The following is a 25491-nucleotide window of genomic DNA, read 5'->3' as shown; positions in this document are numbered from 1 at the left end:
GTCACAAGACTGGGTGCTGCTAGACGGTTTTTGAAGGAAATAGTCTCCATGTGTCAGGCAAACCAACTGGCTTCCACATTTAATGGAATCGTTTTACACAGAATCCCAACATTTGTGTAACAAAAGTGTGATTCCATGAACGCTTTGATCGAGAACGTGTTCGCAATGTATTAACACAGCCCAAATGTCGTTGGCACTGTTTTCCGGTCAAATGATCAACACCTTGAGGTCAAGGGGGTGATGTCTAGGAACATGGAGCACAGACAGTCCAGAACACAACAGGGTCTGTTAACAACTGCAAGAGCACCTTCTCTTCAGGAGAGGAACCGCACCTGTCACTCGCAAAGGTGAACATGCAAAGGAGCTTCTGCAGAACAGGAACCCACATGAACACAGTGGGAAGGTACTAGACTTCGTGCTGACAGAGTTCTTAACAGTCTGATACACAGAACAGTGTGGGTCCCTCCCACGGCTGCTTTTTGGCGTGGACCCTTCCAGCAAGTCATGCTGTCTCATTGAGCCCCATGGGTGTGCCCCTTCATAACCTGGGAATCACAGCTCACGGGGGACAGCCAGAGTCTCTGTTCCCAAGGAGGTTTTGAGGGATGATGAGCGAATATGGGAGACACAGTTGAAGGGGTGTGCCCTGGGGATGGGGTGCTGGACAGTCTCAGTGTTTCAGCAGAGGAAGAGGGTCCTGGAAAGACTCTTCACTTCCCTCCCACGCTCTGTGGCTCCACCGCGTTTCTGGGGACACTCTTACCCTTTTGTTTAAGGACATACAACGTGATGAGCCACCACGAGTACCAGCAATTGAGCGCCGCGTGAATGTGCACCGAGGGCTGACCTCAGGGACACCGTCAGGGGCTGCACTGTCACCCCTGGCAGGGCAGAGCCACCACTGCTGACACCATCAGAGAGCAAACAACAAGCATGGCTCCAGCGTTCTGCTGCCGCCAGGGACAGCGGATTCCCAGCAAGCCTGCAGCTCTGTCCCTGCTGAAAGCTGATGTGAGCAGTGCTTCCTTCTGCGCTTGTGTTTCCGTGCCTCCCTGCGGACGTCAAGCATGGTCCAGAGCCACTCCTGTCTGCTCTCTTCTGTTCACTTCTTTTTTGAAGAGGGAAATATTTCATGGCCTGTCTTCAGGAGGGGAAATACTAGGAAATGCCTGTTTAAGAGACTATGTGAAACTGAACTTCTAGTTCACAAGGACAATTTCTCCACTGGGAAGAGAACACCAGCATCCCGTGTGCATCTGACGCAGGACCCGGCGTTCACATCACATCCTGAGACTGTTGCATGGCACCTTACTGGTGTTGACATCGAGGGTTGGTTTCCAGGAGTTAATCATCCCATTTACTGAAAATAAGAATTATATTTCACCACACGCAGCAAGCCAGCACTGGGTGGGAACAGGCGTTCAACTGCGGTGTTCATGGGGAAAGCACACAGCAGCCTGTGCTGTGGGCCACGCTCGTCTTCCTGTTGGCACCAGGAGGAAGTGCAGCTGCCACCTCTGAGTACCGGGGTAGTGCATCTGGAGACTTGTAAAGGGTCCAAATGTGGTTCCATGTGAATCCCAACCACAGGCACTGGGATCCTGGATCAGCCAATACCAACTCACCTGTTCCTGCAGACCCTGCTGCCAAAGACACCCGTAGAACCCATGGGGAGGCAGAAGAAAGGCTGGAGCAGGCCAGTGCTATTTCAGCTCCATTCAAAGTCACAGAAATTAGGTTATTTTGGCATCTATCTGTTGGCTGTAACAATGAAGGAGTGAGATACTGAGAGGTGCAGATGATTTATTATTATTATTAAAAATAATAATGAGAATAAACTCCCCATGCAATACTAAAACTCCTAAAGATGGTGTACCATTTAAAAATGATCAAAAGCTGGTCCATCTGGCATTATTTCACATCAATCAAACCACTCGTGCAGTGGAAAATGAGTCCCCACGGATGACTGGAGACGCCCATCATCACTCCGTGGGTCTTTGGATATGGGACAAGTGGAAACTGTCCTGGTGAAACTTCGTGACTACAACAATGCTGCCAGCCCTGGAGACTTCTTCCCACTGTAGACAAGGCGTGTTGAGGAAAGCTGGGCTTTGGGGAACCCAGTCATTAATGGGAAGGCTGTACTTCTCTTTTCTACATGGGTGCCTATGGCAGCACAATGCCCTTTAATTTACTGAACATTACAATCAAACCTTTTGTTAAAATGAAGAATAGAATCCCTTCACATTTTCCTTCCTTGTGACGAGACCACAGGTTTGTGTTTTGAAGGCACAAGTTAGAATAATGCTTTTAAAAGCAAGGACTAAGCTGCTTCCACTGCCATGTGGAGAAATGATGACCTTTTCTTTCTTTAAAAATAAACATGGTCACCTGTCTTCATTAATACATGAAAGGAAAATGTTCATGTTAAAATTTTGAATTCCATAAGTAAGACATTTGAATTCCAAGCAAAACTGTGAAAAGACGAAAAGAGAAGTTCAATGAGCTTGATTGTCTTGGCTCAGCACACACAGCTATGGTGGCTTCGGGAGCAGCGGACGCTTGATGGAAAGGTATTTTATTGTCTGTAGATTGCTGCATCTGACATATTTTAAATATTATTTGTTAATATTATGCAGCAGGAATGTTAAAATATTTAAAATTAGAAATTCAAAGTAATACATGTAAACACAAAGAAGAACATAATGGTTAAAGGATCAGAAGATGGTTTCACTATTTCTTAGTTTAAGAAAGCTCTTCTTGAAACAGGAATCCTGAACCATATGACCATATTCAACTTGCCATCTGACTCTTAGAAAGCAATGCCCACAACGTGAGGTGGCGTGGAGTGAACCGGCTTCTTCACCATCCCGCTCCTCTAACACGCCGTCTGCCCGTCATGGTACCACCTTTGACTCGCCACGGAATTGCGGGTCTTACTCAGCAGCTGTACAAGGCATTGTTCCGGCTCTCCAAACAAGGAACTGAAGATGCAGGGCAGATAGGCACACGTTACCACAAAGCACAGGCCCACGGCAGCCAACTCGAAGTGCGCCTGCACACCAAGCTGGAGCTTGCTTGGGAGAAGCAAACACACAGTTTTGGAATTCAGCCTCTGGGTTATCTGTACAAAGCCAAAAAGAAGTAGAAATGGGAGCCGTGGAATTAACAAGAGTGCACGAAAGACCACTCATGGGGTCTGCTCGCTTTTGATCACATTTTAAAAATTGCTTTTGTGAAAGCTTGTTTGTAAGGAGGAAGAATTCCCACACATATCTGCAGTACGTCACATGCTTCCCTTACCCCAGGGAATGGGAAGTGGTCCACACAGATGAAACTGGCAAAAGTCTCCTCCTGTGGGCACCACAGCTGGCTTTCCTGATGGATGTGAATTAATGCCACTTATTCCAACCTCTTTCTCTGAGAGTTTTTTCTCCAGCTGACCTATTCCGAGGACCACCTAGAATCTCTGGCAAGCCCAGAGACCCTTGAAAACTGTTCTCCCTGTGTCTTAATGTGACTTAGAAATCCACTTCCATTCTTTGCCTTGTTACCAGTCAAACTGTGGAGTAACAGAAAATTATAAGCCATTAAGGTAGTGGAGACAAGTTCAAATACTTCGAAATGGAATCTTCCGAAGAAAGTCCCCCACTGGCATGCAGTTTGGGTGGAGAAGGTGAAGTAGCAGCGACAGGAACAAAGCATAGAAGGGGAAACAATGTGTGGTGTGTGTTGGTTTTGAGACCGGGAATGCTACTGAATTTTCTGCTTTATTTAAAACTTTTTCATCACTGAAAAATAAAATACACTCACTGAGAATTAAGAATGCCCTCACTTCGGGAGGCCGAGGCAGGCGGATCATGAGGTCCGGAGATCGAGAACATTCTGGCTAACACAGTGAAATCCCGTCACTACTAAAAACACAAAAGATTAGCTGGGTGTGGTGGTGGGCGCTTGTAGTCCCAGCTACTCAGGAGGCTGAGGCGGGAGAATGGTGTGAACCCGGGAGGCGGAGCTTGCAGTGAGCGGAGATTGCACCACTGCACTCCAGCCTGGGCGACAGAGCAAGACTCTGCCAAAAACAAAACAAAACAAAAAAAATGCCCTTCAGATAAGGCTCTCAAGAAAATGACGTGCTTTTTTCAAAGTCTTGTTAGAAAAACACTGTAAGAGGACAGATTCCTTGCCTCTAATAGAAGCACTGGGACGTGATCACAGACCTTATGTACTTTTGGAAGAGCAAAGGGAAAGGAAGGTTAACTCTTTGCAAAGTGGTATGTTAAGAGGACATGAAAACTGGCTCCATCTCGATTGAGCAGAAGCTTCAATAAGTGTATTTTTATTATAGTTTGGCTTTTGGTGTTCCAAATTGATAACAAAGTCCAGAGTTGTAAGACATCACACTGGTAAATGAGTTCTTACACAACGCCTGGGTGCCCTGCAGGGTACTTCCTGGAGTCCGCAGCCGACCCTGTCCCTGTGCCACCTTTAGAAGGACTACACAAAGACCTGCGATGCGTGGAAAGGTGGCCTGCTGCACCGATGCCCCGCGATCCTCGATTTCAGTTTATGACTTCCACTAAACTTCTGCTACACATTTACAGAAAAATATGACAACTTGATCAAGACTTAACAACAAAAACCCCAATGGAAGATGTTAATAATGAACACATTCTGTTCTAGAAATGTTCTAATTAATAAACTTAAAAAGATAAGTAATTTTTTCCTTACCACCTACTCTTATTAAATAGGGGAAAGTCTTGTTCTTTCATACGATTGATGGATTGTTTTACGCTGGGCATTTTTTAGCAAGATATCATATTAGGGAGTGTGCGTAGGAGGGGGTAACAGGGGTCACCTGCAGAAAGACTAAGAAAGAAGCTGTGTAATAATGGGGATGATGACAGAGGCACCACTTTGTATTTCAGGCTGTCATTCTCAGAGAAGTGCAAAGAATTTTAAATGAACAATTTTATGAATCTTATTATCTTATTTAACATCCTAAAAAATTAAGGTTATGTGAACATAGGTAAAATACGAAGATGAATGCTTATAAGCAATGGAAAATAATTCAGAGAATTATACTATGTTTTCCATAAATGTACAGCTATTAATATTTAAATTTAGGGCAAAAGAGGTCTGCTTGGCTTTCTAAGTGAAACGTGAATGCCTCATCTGGTTTTGGGACGGAGGGCTACGAGCTGCTGTCATTTCAGTCGGATTCCTGCCGATGGTGGAATATTGCAGATGTGGTGGTCTAGTCATCTGTCCCTTCGGTCACCCAGTTTGATTAAGCATGTCCTATAAGCCAGGGATGGCCTAGGTTCGGGGGCACAGTAGTTAGCTGGCCAAAGTCCCTGTCCTCATGGGGCTCATTTCTTTAATTTATTTTCTTTTTTTTTTCTTTATTTTCTTTTCTTCTTTATTTTATTTTATTTTTTTTTTGGAGAGAGAGTCTCACTCTGTTGCCCAGGCTGGAGTGCAGTGGTGTGATCTCAGCTCACTGTAACCTCCACCTCCCAGGTTCAAGCAATTCTCCTGCCTCAGCCTCCCAAGTAGCTAGGACTAAAGGTGCGAACCATCATGGCCAGTTAATTTTTGTATTTTTAGTAGAGATGGGGTTTCACCATCTCGGCCAGGCTGGTCTCGAACTCCTGACCTCAGGTGATCTGCCCGTTTTGGCCTCCTGCAGTACTGGGATTACAAGCATGAGCCACCGTGCTCGCCTCATTTCCTTAATTTCTTTAGCTGGAGGGCAGATCATCTACAAGTAGATAAACATAGCTTTAAAAAGTGATTTCAGACAACAGTGAGTAGTAAGAAGACGCGGACAAGAGTCACGATGCAGAACCTGAGTGTGGGGACGGGGTGCGCCTGGTATGGGACTGAGGGGGCCCCTCAGAAGGGTAAACTCTCAGAGCCATGGGCCGAGTCCCCAGTGCAAAGGACCTGGGCAGGGCCTGAGTGGGGGTGGGGGTCCTACAGGGAAGGGCTGGAGTCCCAGGCGGGAGGGTGTGGCCACTCTGGGAGGAGGGAAGGTCGGGGCTGCAGAGAAGGAATGGATGTGAGGGCAGTGGTGCCTGGCAGACCAGGGAGCTGTTGGCCTGCAAGGACTCAGCAGCTTATTTTAGGAGCCATGGAAAGCCTTCAAGAGTTTTAAGCCAAACACGCTTGTGATGATGGTGCTTTTGAAAGACCATTCTGGTTCCCAGATGGCAGTGGAGGCTGCAAGTCAGGACTGCTCCAGCCGGCCATGGAGGAGCAGGCAGTGACCGTGGCATGGGGAACAGTGTGTGGGGAACAGCAGCAGAGGCAGGTGAAGGGAGAACCGGGCAGGGTGCACTGCGTCCTGCAGGCAACACGTCCTAGGATTCCCGTCTGCTCATCTGACCTGCCCTTCCTCACACACCTAAGATGTCTTCAGCCCTTTAGCTTGCAAAATAGTTTGTAATTGTTTAAACTCTTCACCCCTCACAGAACCACAGCAAGGAAAGAACCTAATGATTTGATCTGAAAAGCAAGGTCATACCTAGCCTTAAGTTACCTGAAGTTAAAAGTCTGGATAAAAATCTGAAAAATTCTATCCATAACTCTGATATTTCCAATAGCCTTTATGCTTTTGTTACATGGGCAAGACATTCAGACATTGGATGGCACTACTCGGCTTTCATCGAAGGTAAGTTTGCGCAAACTACCATAGAAAATTAACAGCCCATAGCTTAACCCCAAATTTAAAATCTAAAAACAACTGAATCACTAACCTAACCTGGGACGCCTTGATGTACTTGTCCACAGATGAGGCGATTCCTGAAACACAGACCAAGGCATCCTAGTGCGTGTGTGCACACAGGGCTGTGTTGTAAATGCATAGCGACCAGGCGTGGTCCTAGCAAGTGAACTATCCCCCACAGGTCAGGGGGGCCGTACGACCTCTTCCAGACCCCCCGGGCTCCAGTTATTAAATGACTCCTGCAATCATGAACTGCTTCCCAGACAACACAAAACAATTCTGTGAAAGATTCACAGGTTGACGCAGGCTGACAGGGGTTCTAGTCCATTAAATCCATTTCAAACTGAAACCAGAGAGACAGCAAGGATGAGCAAACCAGAATTTTTAAGAGATGAAAACTACACATCTGCAGTGGACGTGGTCACCTGCCTGTTCTCCTTGGACACCGCGTGTGGGAGGAGGCCAGAACTTTCTAAAGAACCCAACAGGCCTCCAGGTCCCAGATGTTCCAACCAGCCAGCATGTCTCGAGTGTGACGTTAAGTCCAGAACACACGTGAAGGACGGAGCACTGGTCCATCTCCCTGGATGTCCTTTCTCCTGTTCACAGTGACACAGAGCTCTAACCAGGCAATGCCACACATATTGTGCCAGCGCCATCAGTTCAACGGGAAGAATCATGAGGACAAAGATGTGAATGGCAGGCGTGCGTTAGGCACTCCCCTCAAGCTAACTGTTTGCTCTTCATGGTGTCTCTAACGTCTGACACAGCCTGGTACATCCTATATGATCAGTAACCATGTGTTGGATGAACGCAGGGTACAGACACCTACTGAATTGCATTGTGGGAACGTGGGAGTGCTTCCCAGTTTCTGATCAGAGGCCTCTTATGGTCCAAGGCTGGTCATGTGTGCCAGGTACATGGGTTTCAGGTAAGTTACCTTCACTTTGGAAGTGCAGGTGTGACGTACTGAGCCATGGCGGTGCTGCCACCAAAGGCTTTTGGACAAATGGTTACCAGGGTTTCATGGAATGATTTTCTTCACCAATATTTGTCATTCACCATCTAAAATCAAATGAACAATCAGAGGGAGAGAAGGGTGGAGATCTGGGACATTAAACCAATTTTCATTATTCCAGAATTTTCTCCTATATTTTATTTTCTTAGCCTCAGCTCTTTTCTCTGGCTGGCTTACAGACTCTCACCCCAGCCAGGATATCTGGATTTTCTAGAATTTTCTCCTATATTTTATTTTCTTAGCCTCAGCTCTTTTCTCTGGCTAGCTTACAGACTCTCACCCCAGCCAGGATATTTGGATTTTCTAGAATTTTCTCCTATATTTTATTTTCTTAGTCTCAGCTCTTTCCTCAGGCTAGCTTACAGTCTCCCACCCCAGCCAGGACATTTGGAACTATTGCATAATCCATTCCCAGAATGCATGAGCAGCTCTGGACCCTATAAAATATTCATTCACTTTCAAAAATATTTGCACCCTGCTGTCAAATGTAGGCAAAGTCACATGAAGTATCAGGAAATCGCTATTTTAATAGCAAATACTTCCCCAACCCTCTCTTTTCACTAAAACATTTTCTTCAAAATTATTTTCATAAGAAAGATTAACAATTTCAACATTAGCTGCTAATCCCCTTTCATTTAAAACTCTGCTGATAAAATTCTTTGCCTGTCATTCAAATAGTAAGTAATAATTATAGATTTGAGGCTTCCATCTCTGGCTTCATTAATGGTAAATTGCATGGAAGTCTGAAGCATAAGTCAGCTTTGATACATCTCAAAATGCAATTTCCATAGCTTCCCTTGGCTATGTACAATTAATTACGCAGTTAATAAGGGAAATATGTTAATGAAAGGAACACCATTCATCAAGACCACCTGCCCCCACCAACCATCTTTTGTGTGTTTCTCTTCTTCTTGTAATTTTGGTCCTACAGACAGTTAAAAAAAACCCGCAACAATCGACAGTGTGATGATTTTCATACCAGACTCCAGCTACTTTGATTAAAACAAGTCTAATGAAAAATTAATTCAATCTTATAATATTTCTACTGATTTCTGCCTTTTAGAAGTTTAAAATATCTACTCATAGATTTCTACTGATTTCTGCCTTTAGAAGTTAAAAATATTTACCCACAGTATTTCAAATTCCTGAAATGGCTATTTATCAAACACAAAGTTTACTATTCAGGTATTTTCTTTATACCAGGATCTGCAGTTGTCACCTTTATAGATGAATGGAAAACACTGGAGAACTCTGAAGAAACAGTGTGGAAGATGAAGAGATAATGCTCAGTCATTCCAAACAGATTAAACTCCTCTAATTCTTTTCCCATCCATTTTAAACCTCTCTGCTTAGCAATAATTAAATCCTCTCATTCCATTTGGATAATCAAAGTTTAACTATAGACAGTTTAACACAGAAACCAATGCTAACCTTTACAAAATAGTAAATATCTTCTAAGGCTTTGATGAGGAAGAGAAAAAGGAAGTTGGACAAAACTGCATTTCTGTTTACCTTTCACAACTTATTTGAACAATATGAAAAATGTATTTGCAAATATTTGTTCTACAACATTTTTATTAATATAAATCAATACATGTTCCTTATTCAATGAGAAAAGAATTTGACTTCAGCTTCAAACATATCCCTTTGACATATGAAATATAGTTTAAGCCACGAGTTATTTAAAAATTCCATTAGTGCGCAAAATTCAGTTGAAAACCAACCTTGGATTCCAAACAGATCATAGGAAAAGAGGGTGCAAGAGAAAAAAAAAACAGTTCATAAAAATGCAACCTTTATGTAACCAAGCCCTGAAGAGATCGCCTACCACACTAACACATTCTGGGAGAAAAGCAGAATCTCTAAAGTGAACAGCAGCCCCTGACACTCCAGCTCTGCGGCAAGCAGCCCTGGGTGGGGGCATCAGGGCGGCACAGCAGCCACATCCACGCCGGCCTCCAGCAGCCTGGGGAGTGGCAGTTTCCGTAAGATCCCTTCAAAAGCTGTTTGGTATCACAATTTCTATGCTTTGTACGGCAGCAGACCCATTTGCTTAAGTGGTCATGCAGCCACCTCTCCCCACCCCGATGGTCACCTACAAAGTCCATTCAGCCAAAGCGGTATGAGCAGATTCTCTCAGAGACCAGACTCCTTTGCTGGCACCTGACCCAGGAGAAGCAGCCCAGAGGGGACCATTTTTACTCCACCGATGACGACAGCGGTTCTAACAGGGAGACCTTTCGGAAGAAGGATGAGGAGGGGCGGTTGCCAGGCAACACACAGACAGCTTCTCTGGCTCCAAAGCAGTAGGTCTTTTCTTAGCAGCAGCGTTCTCTATTCTGTGCCAATGATGTACTCATTACGATTTTCTGATGAAGTTTGTAGGAAGAATAAAGAGTTCCAGCAAGAGTTATGAAGGTTACCCAGAACAGTGACGGAGACATGCGTGTTTTCTTCCATAAGCAGAGGAGAAACTGAATTCTAGAGCACCTTATTGAAAATATTTGCTGAAGTTCTAAAAGTGTTCACTGAAAGTAGAATGTTTTGATGTTTCACTTCCTAAAACCCACAGGCCATATGTGCACGAACAATAATACAAGAAAAGGGGAACAAAACAACTGACAAGGTGATGGCACTAAAAATACCGGGAAGACTTGCTTGTGCAAGACAAAGTTAATATCCAGCTCTTCACCAACCAAATGTGCTCACAAGGAACGGAGCCTGGAGGGGTCAGTCTACCTCCTCCACCTTCCAGACCTTCCTGTAAGCAGTGAAACTTCTAAAATGTTGGTGAAGGAAGAGAACGTTCAGGCTTCCATAGTCAACCACGATTACCAAGTGTTGGTTGGTCACCACTCCTCTTCCAATTGCTTTGAAACAAGGAATTTGGAGGAGAAGAGAACAGGGAGTTGATATGTCAAACAGTGTTTTTACTTTTTAGGGTGAAGAGTTAAGAGGTGAGACCATCAGAGATATTTTACATCTTTTCCCAGCTCAGTGCCAGTCACACGGTGTGGGGACCAAATGACATGCCCACTGGTATTCCCAGGGTTTGGCGGGTGAGGTGGGAGTGGATGATTGGGGCCACTCTTCTTGCTGGGACTTCTTATCTGTCCCTCCTTGCAGCTGCCTCTGTCGTCATTCAGCCACGTGGGCCGCCTGGACTTCCCTAAGGCCACCAGCATTCGCCATGAGGCCCACTCGCCGCTCACGTGCTGCGGACCTTGGTCCATCAGCACTCTTAGAGGCAGCACATTCTGGACACGGCAATCCCTTTGACTGCTTCCAGAAAGGTGAGTGTGGAAACCAGGTGGAATGTGATCACTGCCTGCTTGTCTTTGACTCCTCTAGACAGCCATCAGTAGGATGCCTTCTTCTTTCTTTCTCTGTCTTTCTCTCTCGTTCTTTCTTTCTTTTTTTTTATGGAGTCTTGCTCTGTTGCCCAGGTTGGAGTGGAGTGGTGTGATCTCAGCTCGCTACAACCTCTGCCTCCTGGGTTCAAGCAATTGTCCTGCTTCAGCCTCCTGAGTACCTGGGATTATAGGTGTGTGCCACCATGTCTAGCTAAGTTTTGTATTCTAGTAGAGATGGGGTTTTGCCATGTTGGCCAGGCTGGTCTCGAACTCCTGACCTCAAGTGACCTGTCTGCCTTGGCCTCCCAAAGTGTTGGGATTGCAGGTGTGAGCCACTGTGCCTGGCTATCTTTCTTTATTAGGCAGAACACACAGTTGGTTCTTGGAGGCAATTGTCAATGTGATATGAGATGAAGTGCAGTGCGGCCCCTGCACTGTTTTCCTTTGTGTAATTTGCATAGCATGTGTGTTTCCAGTGATATGAAGGAGGAGATAACCTGAAGTGTCTTCCTCCATAGATACCTAGAATGCTGGACAAATGGCACAGTCAGCCTTTCACAGAATTCAGGGAAATCCCCAGGAATTCCAGATGGAGAAGAAAGTGAAACTGGAATGGGGGACATGTGGCCTGAAGCTGCTCAAGCCCTGGGTGGAAGGCAGGCAACAGGATTCCCTACATCTAAAATCAGGGTCTCAGACTTGGCTGCCCATGTGGGGCCATCAGGGAAAAACCTGCCCTGCCAGAGGTAGAGAGCTGGACCTGAACCTCCCACATAACACAGGCCCCTCAACGACCACACCCTTAGTAAATGGGTGTGCTCATACCACAGGAAGCTCGTCTGTCACCATATGGACTCAAAATGGGAAGATGCTTGAAACATGGGCCTCATCCAGAATTGAGGCTCAAATTTATAATACATGAGTGATCTGGAAATTCTTAAGGCGAGGAATTGACACGAAGATAGTCTCGGTTTAATGACAGCCTAGCATGTCTGGCAAAAGCTCCCTTGAGGTTAGTACTCTCAGAACAGGGCCACACAAAACTATAACTAAAGCCCCACCAATGAGGAGCTTATAATCTGGAACTATAGAACCCACCAGACAACAAACTACCATGAGCAAATCATGAGACAAAGAGCCGGCTTAGCCCCATGAGACCTTAATAAAAACGTTAGAAACCATCGGATAATGCATTGATCATGATTGAAGGTGTTAAAATGGGAATCAACAATGTAAGAAAAGAACAACCCAGCAAGTCGATCTGAAAAAAAACAAAAGAGAACTGAGAGTGAAAACCATACTCTTTAACATTATAACTACAATGGATGGATTACAGGTTAGACACTGCTGAAGAGAAACACTGTATATTGGAAGACAGATCTGAGGAAATTCCCTGGAATGCAGGACAGAAGGATAAAGAGAGAAAATAGGAAAGGGATTTAAGAGACTTGGGAATAAGAAGGTCCAACTTATTTCTATTAGAGGGGAGAATGGAAGAGAGTCAAATATAAATTCTATGTGGTTTATAATTTTTTAGAATTAGCTGGAGACAGACATAGTGATCAGGAAGGAGCTAGAACTGGCACACAAACGAACCACCATCAGACCAGCAACAGACAGTCTTCTCAAGTGCAGGGGCACCAGAGACAAGAGAACAGGGTTTCAAGGTAATAAAAGAAAAAGAAATAGAACTTGACCTTTGGCTAATCTGTTATGCAAGTGTGAGGATCAAAGACATTTTCAGACAAAGAGAAGGAAACTTTCCCGATAGAAGACTGAAAGAAGGACATCTCTCAGAAAAAAAGGTAATTTTACCCAAAATGAAGAATTGACGAGTAAAAGGAATGGTGATGGGGGGAGGGGGAAACCTCATAAAATGAGAGTCAGTCTGAACAAATGCTGACTATGAAAGCTAGTAAAACAAACGGTTGATTTCAGGATTTGAAGACAAGGTACAACTGAAATACTGAGCAATACTGTATGTGTCAGAGGGAGGTAGGCGAGATCTGTGTCTCAGGTCCTGGGTTTATTTGCGAGGAGGGCAGAAATGTGAATTCCAGATCTTGTCAAGTCAAGCATGGTTATTAAAAGAATCAGGATAGTTATTAAAGTATAACTGCTGAACTAGCCAAAGGGGAGAGAGGGAATAAAGGAAACCTATTCATTCTCGTAGAAGGCAGGAGAGGATGCTGCGACAAAATACAATACAACTCAGAAAATGCAGGGTATATGGAAGGGAAAGAATGAGATGTACCCAGGTCGAACGGTGAGTGATTGAGAGATTAGCTTTTGTAAAGAAAAACTTACTTTGGCAACATGGTTATAACCATTTTATTTTCTATAACATTTAACTTCTAGCATCTATAATTTTAGAAACATCACTGCAATACTCTGCGGCATGTTAGGAGATTTTCCCATAGCAGGTGTCATTATTTTTCTTAATGGCACTACTGTTGCATGAGTTGTGCAACCAGCCATATTTTGTGGAAGGGGAAGCCAGAGTTCATGGGGTGTAATGCTGGCCCAGATGTCACACTGGGAAGCCAGACTCTGGACATGGCACCATCTTTTCACTGCAGCACCAAATCTTCCTGGCTTTCCAAGATCACTGCCCTCTTGCTCCAGAAGAGAAAACACTAGTGACAAGTCAGGACCCGCTCAGTCCCTGGCTCGTCCATCGTAAGTGCTCCCACCTTCTGCAAAAGTACACAAATAAGTGAATAATGTCGACTTTTCGGGTTCAAGAAGCCACAACAATCACATGTAGAGTCAAGCACCACTCCACATGTGGACGCACAAGGCTGCCCAACGTCTGGCTCAAGGTGCTCACCCAAGTCCAGGCTGAGCTAACCTTCTGCTCCTTCCACCATGAACTCCAATCCTGTGAACTACTCCCTGCTTCCTGATGGAGCTGTGCTGTTCCCCCCTCTGCCCGATACGGCTGTCCTCACCCACCAAGACCTCCAGCCACCTCAAGTCTCCCCTGAAGCCCCCTACCACCCCCAACCCCCCAGTGAAGGACAGAGACGTCGTCTAGTAAAAGAACGCAGCTTGGCGTGTGGTAATGTCTAGTGTTTCTCCAGCCCTTCACCCCTTTTTGCCCCAAATTGGCTATAAGCCTCTTAGGAGCCAGACTGATGGCCTCCTTCACACCCAGCATCCCCACGGTCCTCTGCCCAGGAGTCGTGCTGAGGACACGAGGTAAGCAGAGCCCACCCGCCACCAGCTCGTTTCTGAACTGCTTGTGGAACTACAGCTTAATGGAATTTCAAAAGCTGCATTTTATTAAACTCGTGTTAGGTTTACACATTTACACAAACAATCTGATAACTCCACCCAGGCCCTGAACTGCTGTGATTCAGTTCCTCCGATGCTGTCTATAAACCTGCAGATGCAGGAGTCACTGGACGGGCCAGACGGAGGCGGCCTCTGGTCTCACCTCCTCGCCTCAGGTTTCTCCAGGAAGTTTCCGTGAGTTCACAAGCAGCCTGTGGACGTCTCTGTCCATCACTGGGCGCTCAGAAAACGCTGCACAAATGAGCACTTTCCAAACCTGACTTTACACACCAGCTTCAAGCGCTTCCTCTCACAACTGTTAATTTGTGGACCTGTTAACTTTTACCAAATTTAGTGTTTGGTTACCCAGTTTAATTCAATAAGTATGAGTTGGATGCTTGATTCCACTTCTTCCATCGTGCCCTATTTACACACTATAAGAAAGTCTACCAAGCCAAGAAACAGCAAAAAAGCTGCTAAAAAGCAGGGCTCCGGGACAGTGGGTGCTGCTTAGCTAAGTCAATTGTCCTGACAGCCAAAGGCCAACCTGCATCACAGTGGGTTACCCCTTTCTCCGCAGACTCTCTGGACCATCACCACCTTCTCGGGAGCCCAAACATCCAATCAAACCAGGTCATAAATATACAGGTAGTCCTCGATTACGATGGGGCCATGGGGGGGATAAACCTCTTTTGAATTGAAAATATCATTAAGTCAAAAATGCACTACTGAATGCTATTTTCAACTTACGGTGGGTTTGTTGGGACACAATACACCGTCTGTCCTACTAAAGATGGTAAACTCCTCCTACAGACCCAGCCACTCGTCTCACTGGGGCTGGTATGGCAGCAGGGACTGGTCAGATTTGGGTCAGAGAATTTTTCCTTTAAACATCAAATGCTCAAGGCAGAAACAGAACTTTTCCTTTAAACATTAAGCACTCAAGGCAGAAAAGACAACACACGGATAACTTGGAGAGACGGAAAAATAAAGCACTAGCATGGCTCTAGCATTTTAAGTAGCAAATCAGATTTTTAAAAAATAAAAAGTCAAATCACTCCCCCTCCCATAAAAAAAATAGAGTTCCACACCCTCAATAAAGGTGGACGATGGAAGGGACACTCTCTGCCTGTGTCACAACCCAACTATCCACAGAGCATCGCAAGGGGCACCATGGCGGAGGTGTGGGGGCTGCAGGGGATAGCCCTGACGGCTGCTGACCAAGGCACAGCTGCTGCTGGATGGGGCACACCCATGGCCCGGGCATCCCAGGGAAATCCAGAAACCAGTGGCTGCGACTGCTTCCTGACAGAGCTCCTGTTCCTTGCACAGCTGCTGCTGCGTCCAGCCTCTCTCTGCACCCTTCCAAGGACCCCCTGCAGACACACCCGCATCCACAGTAAAGGAGGTGGGAGCAGGAGGCCAGGCTCCGGCCAGGAAGTGTGGGTTGAGCTCTAGAAAGTGGTGGTGTCTAAAGTGGCTCGCCAGCCTCTCCGTCAGGCCTCGAAGGTCCGTCACCAACTCGTGCAGCAGGTGGATGGCAGTGCGGGCTGTGGGGGACGAGGGCCCAGGGCCCAGACACCGGCCAGCCTCATTGTGCTCGCCGCATGCTCAGCTCACCAGTGTGGGGAGACTGGAGCTACCCCCGTAGGGCTGTGGATGGAAGACCAGGGGCCTCTCATGTGCTCCAAGCTACCAGAAAGTGCTAGTGTGGATCAGTTATTCGTCCCTGTTACGGGCTGAACCGTCCCCTAGAATCTGTGTGCTGCGTCCCTGACCCCCTCCAGGTTACCCTGCAAAGTAACCTCATTTGCAGGTGGGGCCTTTACAGAGATAATAGAGTTAAAACGAGGCCACTGGGGTGGGCCCCAGGCCAATCTGAGTGAGGTCCTGAGAAGAGAGAGAAGGATGTGCTCCCACAGGGAAAAGGTTCTGGGAGGACATAGGAAAAAGACATCACCTGCCCTAGCCACGGAGAGAGGCCTCAGGAGGAACCAGCCCTGCCCACGCCTGCATTGTAGACTTCTGGCCTCCGAAGCTGTGAGGAAGGCATTGCTGTGATTTCAGCTGCCCGGCCTGAGGGACACTGTCACAGCAGCCCCAGCAGGCCAGGGCAGGTCTCTGGGGGTCCACAGACTCCATGCAGCCAGCATACGTCCCTCCCAGGAGCCCCTGTTCTTGCTTCATCAATTAAAGCAGCACTCTGGCGGGGCGCGGTGGCTGACGCTTGTAATCCCAGCACTTTGGGAGGCTGAGGTGGGCAGATCACCTGAGGTCAGGAGTTTGAGACCAGCCTGACCAACATGGAGAAATCCCATCTCTACTAAAAATACAAAATTAGCTGGGCGTGGTGGTGCATGCCTGTAATCCCAGCTACTCAGAAGGCTGAGGCAGGAGAATCACTTGAACCTGGGAGGCAGAGGTTGCAGTGAGCTGAGATCGCACCATTGCACTCCAGCCTGGTCAACAAGAGTGAAACTCCGTCTCAAAAAAAAAAAAAAAAAAAAAAGGCACCACTGTCTGCCCTGAGCCACAATCCTGATGCACAATTTCTACCTGCAGGAACCACACGGGCCGGAGCCACCCAGCCGGCTCCTTTTCCACCTGGTCATGCACATCTGGACGGGACAGGACCTCTCAGAGGGCTTCATCTTTCTTCCTGGTCTTCCTAGACTTTGCCCTAATTAATTGATAGCACTGCTTCTCTCACAGGTGACCGTGGTTGTGATGATGGACATGGAGGAGATGAACAGGAGCAGAACAGTTTCACTGCCACGTCCATTTCAGTAAAGGCACCTGTGACTGGTGCTACATGGACGTGCCACACTTGCACTCGGCAGGCTTTGGAGGCTGCTGGCCTTGTAGCCATGAGGACTGTGTCCAAAACCATTCTTGGAAGGAACAATAAACGGCTCCCAAACATCAGAAAGTATGCTCAACCTCACGCAAGCCAGAGAAATAGAAGTGAAAACCACTTCGATGCGGCCTTTCCCACTCACCAGTGGCAAAGCTCAAAGATTCACTGATACCCAAGGCTGGGAGACCTCAGACAGGGGCACCACATCTATGTCACTAAGGGGACACCATCTGGGCAAAGATTATGGCAGGGAACGCGGCAATATCTCTCAAAAATAAACAATAAGCATCCGCGATGACTCAGGATCTGGCTTCTAAAAACACGTTCCACATGGTCCGTGTAGTCTGAAGTGGCAAACATTTGAAAATTGCCTACATTGCCCTTACTAGGAGACAATCGATTTCTGTGTGTCCAATAACAGGAGAACACGTGGCTGTTAGGAGGGTGGGGCTGGGCCGTACACACTCACGCAGGGCCCTCTCCTGCGAGTGGCGTTGCTGAGGAGCTGCTGTTTATGCATTGCATGACCGCAGCAGCACCGGCTGGCCCTGGGGAGGGAGCTGGGCCCCAGAGTCCCGGTGTGGGTGGGCACCCCTCCCGTGGTTACCTTCCCCACAGTGGTGCCAAGTGGCTGTAATGTCTTCATGAAGCACGTCCTAGACCAAACGCCAGCCTGGGACTCACTTGCTGGGACCCAGTCCCTCCCCTTGGTACAATACGACAAAGAAAACCACGACTTTAGAATTTAGGTCACTGTAAAGCTGCTTTTGAAAAATGTGCAAGACTCGAGGGCTGAAATCTGCTCTCAGTTTAGAGATTAGCAGATGAAGACCCTCCTTTCAGGGAAGAGAGTGGAGCCTGTACCCCAAAACCCCGAAGTAGCAGAACCAGGAATCCTGCTGACCACTGACTGAATGCCAACTGTTTGCCAGGCACACAGTAGGCGCTGCGTCTGCATGGCCTTGTGATGTGGTTTGGATCCGTGTCCCAGCCAATCGCATGTTGAAATACAGCCCCAGGCTGGAGGTGGGGCCTGGTGGGAGGTGGCTGGATCACAGGGTGGTTTCTCATGGGTGGTTTAGACCATCCCCTTGGCGCTGTCCTCACAATAGTGAGTGAAGTCTCCTGAAATGGTGTTGTTAAAAGTGTGTGGCACTCCCCATCCGTTCTCTCGCTCCTGCACCTGCCATGTGAGGTCCCGGCTCCCCTTTGCCTTCCGCCACGACTGGAAGCTCCCTGAGGCCTCTCCAGAAGCAGAAGCTGCCATGCTTCCGTACAGCCTACAGAAGCCTGAGCCAATTCAACCTCTTTTCTTTATGAATTACCCAGCCTCAAGTATTTCTGTATAGCAGTGTGACAACAGCCTAAGACACCTGTCTAACCCAGGTCTCCTGGTTCCCAGCCCATGTCCTCCCACCCAGGGGAGGCCCTTGCACAGGGGAGGCTGGGTCCCACTGGTACCAGGCCCTGTGAGAGTCCCAGGAGTGTCAAGTGGAAGCTGCAGCTTGGGTGGCTGCATGGACACGGGAGGTTCTAGAACATCCCCTCAAGCAAGTTAGGGTGTGAGGACGGATACTCAGGTCTGCACTGAGCCCAAAGGCCACGGCAGCCACTGGGAGGTCGGACCCATCCAGCGTGCACCGAACTCGGGGGGTTGGACCCATTCACCGTCCACTGAACTCAGTGGGTTGGACCCATTCACCGTCCACCGAACTCGGTGGATCAGATCCATCCAGCATGCACCGAACTTGGTGGGTTGGACCCATTCACTGTGAACTTGGTGGACACGTAAATGGCTCTCAAAGGAGCTCCCCAGGCCCACAGGAGTGAGGCTGGGAAGTCTCGGGTCTTTAGAGCCATCTACTCTGGCACCTGGACACTCCTCCTCTCCTGGCTCTGCCTCTCACCCCAGCTCCCCCATCCCCTGCTGGTTTAATGCAGTCTCTGGTCACGGGGCTCCGTGCCTGGTCCTGTGTGGCGTGAAGGCTTCCCAAACCTGAGCAGGGGCTCTCCATCACAGCAGGGCACACCCCCACCCGCCATGCTGGGAAGGGGGCTATGTGCCCCTCCATGTGCAGGTCCTGCCCATGCCAGGCAGCCTCAACGGTGAGAAACAGCTGCCCTGCAAAAATAGGCTCCTCCAAATGTGAGCCATGAAGCCGGCATCGTTCAGACAGCAGCAACAGCCTGCTCTGCCTGTGAATGCAGTTCCCACAAAACTGGCGTGTTTGCCCTGTGATCTGGTTTACTCATCAGGCCTCACCAGCACCCAAGCCACAGTGAGAATGGCCAGCCCAGCTGCACGGCCCCAGAGTGAAATTCTCGGTGGCCCAGTGCCCTTCATCCTAGGAGAGTGGCCATCTGCACCTGTCAACCATGTGGGAACAACGGAATAGAACCTTCCAGAAATACAGAGCACTGGGTCTGAAGGTGGAGGCCTTGGGACCAGGGGAGTGCCTGCCAAGTCCCCTGCACTGGTGGCATGGGGTGCAGGGGACCCTGGCCCCTTTCTGCTGCAGCTAGTGACTCGTAGCCTTGGGCAGGAACACCCAGCATGGTTTCACGAGGCCCTCTTGGTTCAGTGACTTATTGCTAAGAACAAAGAAGCCTGGAGCCTAACAGGATCGAACAATGAGAGGGAGAGATCTCTCAAGGAGCACAGGCAGAGACACGATGGGCCCAGGGAAGACTGCAGGCAGGTACTAGGTCCGAGGGTCAGAGGCCGTGAGCCGTGCGGGTCTGAGGAGGTCACAGCTTGTGCCGGCATCTGTCCGTCACCAGCACAGACACGCATCACGCTTCCCGCGCTGGGAGTTCAGAAACCCCACAGGCAAGTCTGAAGAAGGTGCAGCGCGGCCCTGCAACCTGGCAACACTCCCTTCCTCCTCAGCAAAATCCATGAACTTCCCTGTCTTCTGTGATCACGGGAAATCTTTGGTCACTTCCTGCAAGGCTGTAACTTTTCGTTTTTCATGTCTCCATCACTGTGCTCGGTTTCAATGCCGTCATCTGTGAAATGGGTCTATTCACAGCTCCTGTGCTGTCAGTGCCTTAGGACAGTGGTGCTCCTGTCAGCACCACACCTTCCAAGGACGAGCGAACTCACAGTCCATATGCTCATCTTCAACACTCATGAGGATGGATTTTTAAAAGCACTGACTCAGCACGGCTTTCCCAAATTTAAGTTCTATATTCTGTAAGTGGAATGGGGAAGTGTGAAGCCATCTTTTTTCTTAACATTCCCACTCTCCAAAGAATGTTCTCTAGCCTTTAAAGGCAGACACGGTGGCTCCCAGCCCACTGAGGTGTAGTCACATCGGGATGGTGACACTCTTCTCCACCTCCTCACTCAGAGCCAGCCAGGCAGAAATGTCGCCCTTCTGAAAGCAAAGGGATAGGGAAACAGATCTTGAAAACACTCGATGATTCTTTACCTTACAAAGGATGCGACAGGATTTCTTGAGAAGCCACGTCCCTGAAGATGATTAACATGAAGCCACCTTGACAACCGTCCTCTGAAGTCGTCTTCGTCACATCCTTGCTTTTCAGAGTCCCGAGCCTTGCTCTGAGTGAGCATCTCCGTGTCGCCTTTCGGCCGTTTCCAGAGAAATGTACTGGTTTCTTGACGGAAGTGTTTCCCTCCTGCCTCTCCCTCCTCCCAGTGCTCCGTTCACCCGCAGGTGAGCCTCGACTCAGCTTCTTCCAGACAGTCCAAGGCAGGGGCACGGCCCCCTCCTCCGGCCTGCACCTTCCCTGTGCCTGGGAGGCCCATTTTCCAGGAACAGGTGACGTTCTGGGCTGGGTTTTCCCTGCAGATAAGGCCCTTTCTCCTTAGTTATCAGAAGAAAACTGGAATTTTTTAAAGGACCTTTCTAAGAAAATGAAGGCAAAGCAACACAAAAATCAGAATCAAAGCCCAGAGACAGGGATTGGGCAGGGCATAGAGAATGCAGGTCCAGAGACCCAAACCCCAGCAAGCAAAGGCCCTGCCGGGCTCTGTTCCTTCAGCACAACCCCTTCCTCTGCAGCCCAATGCACCTGTGGCACAGGACGTGTAAGGTCTCAGGATGGGCGGCATCTCAGACGCTCACCCGGTTTTATCCTCATGGGAACCCCAGGGGAAAGGCACCGCCATCCAGCCTGTCTCACAGGGGAGAAGACAGAGGCTGGAGGTCTCTCCTGGGACACGGCACCTGCCACAGCAAAGCGTCTCAGCTCTGACGCCTGGTTGACACAGCCCAGAATCTGTGCTCCATGTCTAGACCTGACCACTTGGTGTCATGGCAGAGCGGGGGACCCAGCGGCTGCCCCAAGGACCTGCCTGCCCCGACCCTTCCCATCAGGCTCTCATGCGGCCCCTTCCCCGGGGGTCCCTGAGACGTGTGCTCTCCCTCTTGTTCCACCTGCTGGGACACCTTGACCAGGTAACTAAGTCCCTCCCTGCAGTCCTGAGACACCAGCCTCTTCCTGGTGATATCCAGTGGCTCCACAGCCCCACGGGTCCCACCATCGGGGCAGGCACCTGTGGCCTCCTGTCTCCCAGGGAGGCCTTATTCTCTCGCGTGAGGGACGCAGCCTGGCCCGTCTCCTTTACAAGAGCTTTGTGTGCTCACCTCTCTAGAGGGAGTGCTCATTTCTAGAGTTCTGTTACTCCAGGTCTCCAGCGTGGAATCCCAGCCTCTGTGCAGAAAGCAGCAGCATGAGCGCCAGTGGGTGGAGTGTCCCAGGGCAGGAGGGGGCTCTCGGAGCCTGGGGGCCCTTCCTGTGGGGCCATAGCCAGGCCAGCCCTGCCTGAGGGTCTGGGCTCTGGGGCAGTGTGCAGCCTCCACTCTCCCACATGTGTCCTTTGTCATAGAAAGGCTCCGCTCTTGGTGCTGAGCCTGCTCCGCAGACGGCGCGGCCAGTCCCTCCCACCTGCTGGGGCTCCTCATGCCCAGCCTGGCCTCTGGACATCATCAACCGTTGCTGTTTACTTCACTGGGTCGTGGGTTCAGATGCCACGTTTTGTCCAACGTGCCCTGGGAGCGGCTGCACGTCAGGAACAGCCGGTCCTCGGATTCGCTGGGACTCTGTATGGCTTATCTGACCGTCCTGCCATCCTCAGGTGAGGGGCTGTGGGGTCACCGTGTTGGCGTCTGACGGAAACGAGCCTTTGCACACAGAGGGCTGGGCTTCTGGATCACCACAGAACTGGCTGCCTTGTAGCTGTGATGAGTCGGAAGGTTGGCAACTCTGGTGCGTTCCTGTGGCACCAGCCTGCAAGTGCTTTCTACAGCTTGCGTGTGCCAGGGAGGGTGGTGGCCAGTGCCCCTGAGATTGGCTGTAGTTTCCGAGCCACCCATGTGAGTCCTGGGAAGAGGTCTACCTGGGGCTCACCTGTGGTGCAAGTCAAGTCTGTGCCTCTCTGCTCCTGTACCAGGGACATGCCCACCAGGAGACCCCATGTAGCTGAGAGGGCGAGGGACGCACTTGTAAAGTTAGCTCAGAGGAAGGAAAACCAGAACTGCTGGGTGAGAGAAGACGCCAGAGTCCGAGGCCCATGCCTGGCTCACTTGGTTGCTGGACTCCACACGATGCCCGCCACTCCCCACACCCACCCCAACTCCGCAGGATGCCCGCTGCTCCCCACACCCACCCCGACTCCGCACGATGCCCGCTGCTCCCCACACCCACCCCGACTCCGCACGATGCCCGCCGCTCCCCACACCCACCCCGACTCCGCAGGATGCCCGCCGCTCCCCACACCCACCCCGACTCCGCAGGATGCCCGCCGCTCCCCACACCCACCCTGACTCCGCAGGATGCCCGCCGCTCCCCACACCCACTCCGACTCCCACCAGCACCTGCTGGCATTGTGGAGTCAGGGAAATATCCCGGTAACATTCACTTTCAAAACATCTTCCTCACTGGTTGATGAGGAAGATCCAGTTTCCCTGGGTTTACAGTCTGTACGCACAGAGTCTAAGTCAGCCGGACTCATACTTGGCCTGAGTGTGTTTCTCGTTTTGGCCCTGCAGCTGTGGGCCGTGGTGAGGCACGTTGACAAACAGGCCCATGACACGGTCTGTGGCCCTCGATGACCCCCCAACAGGGTGCCTGGAGTCAGGCTTTGCAGGGTTTCCACCAGGTGGAGACTGAGTGTCCTTGCGGTTCAGGCATTCCAGCGGAAATGAACCCTCATGTTTGCTTTCAGATCTGCCATGACATATGTGAATGCCAAACGCAATTCTCTGAGAAATACAGTATTTTCAGGTACCAATCGGGCTTGAGATATCATCAAATTGTTACTCAAAACACCTTGAAATGTGGAAATATGAGAACACAATGGGAGCTCGCTAAGCGGCTCTCCTCTTGGCTAACCTGTCAGATGAATGTCTTTGGCTGATGTGTTTGACCCCAATACCAAACCTTATCACAAATAGGAACTCCTGGTCTCTGCTCCTTTTCTAAAAGGGACAAATGTCAAAACAGCCTCAGAAAAGTCAGATCTAAAGTAACAAAACCACAATCCACCAAGGGAGGAAGTTCCGCCAAAGTGGATGACAGGGTTGCCGAGTGAACTCCACGAGCCATGAGCTGTCTGTTCAGGGTGTGAACATATCGCGTTCACTCTCTGTCCCCACCAAGCCTGCAGGGAGAGCACTTCCGGCGGGTGGTCTGGCTTCGTGGGCTCAACCCAGGGAGTGACGGGAAAGGATGTGCCCTGATCAGCTCACTGACCGGGAAAGCCAGGCTTCCTGACTGTAGCTTCACCTCATTTTAAGTTATCCAGGGAGAAGTCTGCTGCGTTCCTCAGTTTCCCCAAACGTCTGGTCCAAGTGGGTCTAGAACTGAGTGTTTCCCACCCGCCATCAGAGCTGTCTGTCCCTGCAGTGTCAGCTGGGCCGGGAGGCCTCCAGCCTTGATCTCCAAGCTCTGCAATGAGGCTTTTTAGTGAAAACATGGTTTTCTGACTCTTTGTGGTCCAGATCCACCCGTCTATACTATTACTAACTCATTAGGCAAAAATAGTTTTTAGAAAAGTAAGCTTTTAACATCAACTTACAGGGTCCATCCTGAGACCTGGGAACTTAACGGTATGGTGAAGAATGTTTCCCTGACCAGTAAGTGCAGCCGCTGCTTCGGTCAAGCAGCGAAACAGGCTCTGCCCTTTTACCCCAGAGACTCCATCTCCAGTGTGGGAAACAGCACAGCCAGGCACGGTCACCCACCGGGATGACGCCTGCAGCCCGGAGACCCAGGAGGCAGCCAGCAGGATGTGCTAAGCTATCGACAGCTCTCCTACTAACACCTGGATATTTGTTATGTATGGAGTGGCAATGCACGGCCACTCCACATGTGATCACTCCAGCGAGGACCCTGGAAAAGGCCGCTGAAGCCACATCACCGTGACCTCCTATGCTGGCGCCACCAGGAAGGCTCCTGCGAAGAGCTGAGCACCCAGCCCGCACCTCCTCCCGCCTCGCTGTCATAGCGGTGACATTTATTTACCCAAACGATGCTTGCTGGTCTTGAGTGCCAAGGAGACAGCCACTGCCTCCGAGTCAGAGACCCAAAACGGCAGTGCACATGGTAGGCGCTAACAGACGTGTATTCCACTGAAAACTAAATAGTGGGTGCTCACTCTTACGTACCAGGGAGAGTGTGTGGGGGCTGCACGTTCCAGGCAGAAGCATAGCAAAGATCTCAAGAAGTAAATACTCTTGTTTATCTAAATTAAGAAGACTCCCTGCAGACAGTGCCCTGCCTGCCTGTCAGCCTCTGCAGCGGGCAGGGTGCAGCCATCATGGCCCCGTTCCCGAGGGTCAGCGGGCACAGACGCTGGGTGTTGCAGGGGTCGAGGAAGGAGGGCCCTGGTGCTGGTGCAGCAGGGAGTGCAAAGGCGGGGCTTACCAGGATCATGTGGCCAGTGGAGATGTCCATGTTGGACTGCACGGGCTCCTCGGACCAGGATGAGGCGCTGCTGCGTGCAGAGGGGCTGGGCATCGGCCCGTCGCTGAACTGGGACGAGACACTGCTGATGCGGGATGTGTGTGGGCCCTCGGGTCGGTCTGGTGGCCGCGTGGCCATACGCTGGCGGCACAGCTCCTGCAGGACGAGGGAGGCACAGCAGGGGGTTAGTGGCACTGGGGACACCCAGCAGGACGAGGGCATGGCACCCAAATGGCACCAACCCCTTCTCGTACTAAGATCCAAGGTTCAGGCAGGCAAGAGTTTACCCCCGGGCGGGCCAGTGCAACATGATGGTCAATGCACT

General features: G+C 49.6%; 1 protein-coding gene across 1 annotated transcript in view; it reads right to left on the bottom strand.

Annotated features, from left to right (window-relative positions):
- The window catches only part of LOC104671765 (protein tyrosine phosphatase receptor type N2), a 521621-nt gene that overhangs the window by 94308 nt on the left and 401822 nt on the right, over positions 1-25491 (bottom strand). Inside the window, exon 5 of the mRNA XM_030932929.1 lies at positions 25128-25322. Within this exon, the coding sequence (XP_030788789.1) occupies positions 25128-25322 (195 nt within the window). The remainder of the gene's footprint in view (positions 1-25127; positions 25323-25491) is intronic.

The sequence above is a fragment of the Rhinopithecus roxellana genome, chromosome 6, assembly GCF_007565055.1.
Source record: "Rhinopithecus roxellana isolate Shanxi Qingling chromosome 6, ASM756505v1, whole genome shotgun sequence".
Lineage (NCBI taxonomy): Eukaryota > Metazoa > Chordata > Mammalia > Primates > Cercopithecidae > Rhinopithecus > Rhinopithecus roxellana.
Note: the sequence above shows the minus strand (reverse complement) of the source record. Positions and strands in the feature narration are given on the sequence as shown.